We start from the raw sequence: 5,485 nt of genomic DNA on the forward strand, positions 1-5,485 counted from the left end.
CTTTGCTCGCCTTTCGTCGTTTCGTCGCACGCCGTGGTGTACCCTCAATTGTGTACTCTGACAACGCCCAGACGTTTCAGAGCTGTGCTCGACGGTTTAAATCTGCGCTAACTGCTCTTCGCGAGTACCCCGCGGAGATCAGGATAAAATGAATGTTTATCGCAGAACGCACTCTATGGTGGGGTAGATGGTGGTAGCGCCTCATTCGTACGACAAAAACTGTGCTCAATAAATCACTCGGATTCAGTAGTCTTAACGCGAAAGGCCTCAGAACGGTGCTGTGTTAGGCTGAAGCTGCGATTAACAGCAGGCCCCTCACCTATCTTGAAAGTGAGCCTAATGAGCTACAGCCCTTAACTGCATCGCGTTTCTGGCTGGGTAAACGCAGCACATCATTGCCACAACAGGTCTGCCCATTCGAGCCTTACGTATTCGTTGATCTGCAACGAAAGGCTCGTCATCGCTAGCGTCTAACAGTAGAACTTTGGAAGAGATGGAAGCGAGCGTACTTGCTATTGCTGTAGGTGGCCCACAATTGCTCGACATGTCCAAAAAACAAAGCTCCGAGTTGGTGATGTAGTGCTCTTGCAATAAGACATGGCACCAGCGACGTCATCGAAAATGGGCAGAGTGCTTGAGCTATTACCAGGGAGAGATAACATTTTGCGCGCTTGCTCCAACCGGCTCGCCAACGGTTCTGGTGTGAATCGACCTGCGCAAAAGATTTTCTTGCTCGAAGCCTCCGATTCACCTTGGCCCGCCCCGGATGATCTTGAAAAATTGAACCGGAATGGAGCAATTAGAACGCGTGACACCGGGAGGGAAGAAGAGAAAGCCCAAGACACAGAGCTCAGGAGGGACGACAAAACAGATAATTCGGCATGACCGCAAAATGAAGTCGCGTTTTCTATTACGGTTTGGGAGCCAGTCGCTTCGTACTACTGCGTAGCACCCCTTGAAATTTAGTACAAGGAATACCCAGCATTTTTCGTCTCTTTTTTCGAAGACCATAGGGCTGACGTGAGTTCTTATAAGTTCACCCTTTGAGGTTAAGGATGAGGATGACTCTTTGGCAGACTCAGTCGTAATAGCGTTTTTGCGCCTGGTTATACTAACCCGAAGGTCGCACACAGGTTTGATATCTGCCATGGCGGTTACATTTGTCGGATGTGGGGTGCTACAGCCAGTAGTGAAAGAAATGCGTAACGCCATGGTGAAAGTCACTGGGGCAATGAAGAAAGCAACAGCAAGAAAAAGAAGAAGCGTGAGGCCCGAGGAAAAAAACAAACAAATCGAGTTTCAAGGAGGCCACACGCAAGCACCGACCACATAGCGGCCGAGAAATTGTAGTATAAAATGCTTGACCGTGCTGCAGAGCGTCAGTAATACTCCGTGCCTTCTACACCCCTGTGCACGCTCCGACCGAACGACACGCTGTGGTAGCACGTCTTGTATGTGAGAATCTGCGGACTTGTGCGTGAACGTTTCCGTGCGGAAAAGCTTTACTCGCTCCCTCCCCCATCATGTGTTCGGCGGCCGCTCTCTTCACGCAGGTAAGTACAGCTAGCTCGGAAGAAGTTGGTACGACTGCAATGGAGGAATGCCTAGAGCATACACCTGTTGTCGAGGCTGTCTTATTATGTTAGTTGTACACCTACTGATTGCAATGCATGTTGAAAACCTGAACGTGAAAATACGATCATACAATGAATAGGCAGCCAAGGTATTCCCGAGATAGCATTTACAAATGCATAGTGGTAGTTTTCGATTTTCCCCGATGGGATGTGATTTCACTGAAGTTTTCCGCCGTTTCGTGAGAATAGCAATGAAAAACCTTACAGGTAACTTATAAGTCTGGTATTTTTGGCTAGTTGGTATGACATGACGATAGCCATAGCGAGAGAACAGAACGTAAGCTAATATGCATCTTTGTTATTGCGGTTTCGTGGCGTAGCGTCAGCTTATGGCGCTCGCAACTTCAGTGCAGTGTATACAGTTTCGCAGTTGAAAATTTGCCCAATTGCAGTATTTAGTTTGAAGACTCTGTATGTCAGTTTTCAAACTTTTAGATGCGAGTCACTGGCGCACCTGGTGCACAACATCCGTCAATACCAGCCTCAAGCACTCCGAAGCCCCAAGTAGGATCGAAAAGCGCAGTGCTTGTGTTAATTGAGATCAGACTCAAAGGTTAACCAGTGCGAATCACTATCACTTCTCTTTTAATCACTGCTTCACCTTATGGCAGCGCACAATTCAGATCTGTCTAGCTTACGACCTACTGAAAAATCAAAATTTTGTATACACCCCGCAAAGTTAAAGCAAAAAATTAACTTTGACACACATTTCGTTCGCACAAAAAAAAAACGCACGTAAGTGAATGATTTATTTTAGTTTCTTTTGCATCTATAGTCACTTGTACCTGTATTGAAAAGTACCGCATCAGTTCATACAGCCATTCTTGCCGAAATCGCTTGATCTAGTCAGTCAGATGGCAAGGAAGCGTTTCCGTCACTGCTGGTAGCCATCTTGAAATAACGGCGTTTACTTTAAGAACCATGAAGACTCCTCATTTCTTAAGTCTTGCCATTTCACGAAGTAGCACGAACTTGCATAAATCACGAAACTCGAAATATCCTTTGTTGTCTCAAATCAGGAAGTAGAAATAAGTTACAAACACAGAATGTACCTTATTGTTTCGTCTGTGTTCAATAAACCTTCCGCATGGGTTTGTTTGGGCACATAAAATTGTTTAGCATACCACATGTACTAGCCAGATTAAATATCCTGTCAGACACCTAGACCTGTTCTTAGGAAGGTACTCAAAACGTTTTTCAAACACCGGTTCCACATATACAATCACGCGCTGGCGGAAATCCGAATATCAACGGCCAATCAAAGTTCCACTACTGCTGCATACGCTAGACACCGTGATTCACGCGGCTATGCGTCATTGATTCATGAGATCACCCCGTAATATAACATAAGCTCCTTGAAGACACTCAGCCAGACAACTGTAGGAGAAGCGTATACAAACAAAAGTGGCATTATGTACTCATTATTTTATGACGTTCTGGCAAAGGTGAACAGCAGTATAGATGACATTCCATTGAAGTTCGTTTGCATGGATTAAATTGTGCAGTTGTGCGCATTTAACTGTCTCCACTAAATTTGGATGAGCTCCGCTGATGGAAAGTACACGTTTAACACCACGTCAATGGTTTACCTAATGTTTCAGTTCACCTTTTCGAGATATATTTTGCTTCTCGTTTTGTATAACAATGAACAGAGATCCAACGAACAAAATTTCGGGTTCAAACACACCTTGCGTCCTTTCGTTGCAGGCACTTGCGCTTTGCATGATCCCCTTGGCTATGGCCGGTGGTCAGTTTGGATATAGTGGATTTGGCGGTGGGCTTAGCGGAGCCTACAGCCCTTCTTTCGCCGCCACATTAGCACGCCAGGAACAGTATTACGTGAGTAGATTTACATACATTTGGAGGCGTAGTAGAAACTAACACCGAAAAAGAACGTACACCTGGATGGCAACTATGTGAAGCTGATAAAATACGGAAATCGTGAAACAACTGATGCACCGAATTGTAACATATCTAAGTTTTCTTTGTATCCAAGCTCAGCTATAAAACAGTGATGACATGTTGTGCACGAGATTACCGTTTATGAATCAGCATAAATAGTAATGAAATTTAAAACGACGTAAAGCTGGTCGTTATATACCTCTTTAGGTCATATAATCGGATCGTGCTTTAGTACGTCTTCTTAAAGAGAACTACTGTCAGCAGCGGCATTTCGCAGTGTAAACACGTTTTCACTTTATTAGCACCATATCTGATGACATAGGCACTAAATATAGAGCTTCACTAGTACTCCACGAGACGGAGATCAACATTCACTGCGGCAGAGATTAATCACTGCTCTCCTAATTGAAAGGAAACGAAAACTCACCTTCTACAACGCAGCCGTATCACATGCTTCGTCGTGTCTAAAAAAAAAGACATAAAACAAGCCTGAATATAACTTGTTTTGTAAAAAAAAAAAGCATTTAATATATGTCAGTTATTTTTGGAGCTCTAACACCTGGAATAGACACTACGCAGAAGCGATCGTTGCGCTCGAAACGAAGGAAAGCTCAGTGCTGTTCTTGAATAAACATTGCTCTGAAACAGGATAATGCGTATCCCCGTTGTTCAATGTTCTAATAAAGATTCAGTGTATCAAAAAGAAGCTTATGTGGAAGTATATATGTGTTTAAAAGAACCCTTGAAATCATCCTTGTCTCCGTTTATGAAGAGTAACGGAATGTCGTGCGCATACACAAGGAAACGTTCGAGTTACCCTTACGGAACCAAATAATTAATTCAGAATAAATGTGCAGCTGTTCTCTTGATAAGTACAAATTGCCAATAATATGTACCAAGACAGCCTGAGTCGTAGCTGCTTAAATTAAGCAACACGGCGACGCAATGCAATGTTTCTCTTGCAAAACATTGAGCGGTGGGCAGCCATCTCTAATCCTAATACAACAACTCTTAAAAGACCAGGGTTCACGAAGGCAACCTTCAAAATAAGTTATTGATTTGCTTGCATTGCTCATAGATGAATACAGGATGTAGCAGTAAACTATAGTCTCCTATGCAGCCACCGCAACCGTACAGCTTTGGCTACGACAACCAAGACCAGTACGGCACCAAGTCTTACCACAAGGAACAGGGTGACGCTTCTAACTCCAAGACAGGCACGTACGGGTATTCGGACGCCAACGGCATCTATCGCCAGGTGAAGTACATCGCCGACGCTGGTGGATTCCGCGCAAAGGTCGACACCAACGAGCCCGGAACTGCCCCTGGTGCCACCGGGGATACCCAGTACAACGCCAACCCCCTCCCTGCTGGCCGGCAGTACCGTATCATCGGTGGATCTTCGCCCTTCTCGGCTCCCTATAAAAGCGCATCCACCTACGGAGGCTTCGGTTATGGTGGTTCCTGGTCTGGATAAGCGATTGCGTGACATAGGGTACACTTGAATAACTTCTGCGGCTTCTGACACTGTTCTTTAGTCAATCGAACAGCCAAGAAAGCCGTTGAAGAACTTGGGCCTTTCCTTAGAAACTATACGTATTCAAAATGAAATAAATATTTTAAAGGTGTAATATATTGCCTCAATATTATTTTCGTCTTGATTCGGCTGAGAATACCACACATAGCAAATCAACCAGCAGGCTTCATGATAACCAATGCATTGTAAGATAGCATTCACAAAACTAGCCTTGTGACACCTATAACAGCATTGCATACATAATTTTGTACAGGTTAGACAAACATATACCATTTTTTATTTGATTGTTGCACAGCTTTATCAGTCGTATGCCATATCGTCCTTCCTATAGCAGTGCTTTCAATTTTCTGGGGCACTGAAAAGAATCATGATATTATGACACTGAAGGTTTTAGATTAATTTTCTCATTTGG

The 5,485-nt window shown here is 44.1% G+C and overlaps 1 protein-coding gene across 1 annotated transcript; it reads left to right on the forward strand.

Annotated features, from left to right (window-relative positions):
- Nucleotides 1-1,523: 1,523 nt before the first annotated feature.
- LOC119172884 (cuticle protein 10.9) lies at nucleotides 1,524-5,013 on the forward strand. The gene is made up of 3 exons (XM_037424026.2): nucleotides 1,524-1,553; nucleotides 3,342-3,473; nucleotides 4,657-5,013. Exons 1-3 carry the CDS (start codon nucleotides 1,524-1,526, stop codon nucleotides 5,011-5,013), a joined length of 519 nt encoding a protein of 172 aa, XP_037279923.2.
- Nucleotides 5,014-5,485: the final 472 nt, after the last annotated feature.

The sequence above is a fragment of the Rhipicephalus microplus genome, chromosome 4 (assembly GCF_043290135.1).
Source record: "Rhipicephalus microplus isolate Deutch F79 chromosome 4, USDA_Rmic, whole genome shotgun sequence".
Lineage (NCBI taxonomy): Eukaryota > Metazoa > Arthropoda > Arachnida > Ixodida > Ixodidae > Rhipicephalus > Rhipicephalus microplus.

What these genes read in the sequence shown, in the direction of transcription:
- LOC119172884 (XM_037424026.2), top strand. Translation starts at nt 1,524, where the DNA reads ATGTGTTCGGCGGCCGCTCTCTTCACGCAG. An exon ending in CGGCCGCTCTCTTCACGCAG is followed by an intron (nt 1,554 to 3,341) that starts GTAAGTACAGCT and finishes CTTTCGTTGCAG; the next exon opens with GCACTTGCGCTTTGCATGAT. An exon ending in CACGCCAGGAACAGTATTAC is followed by an intron (nt 3,474 to 4,656) that starts GTGAGTAGATTT and finishes TCTCCTATGCAG; the next exon opens with CCACCGCAACCGTACAGCTT.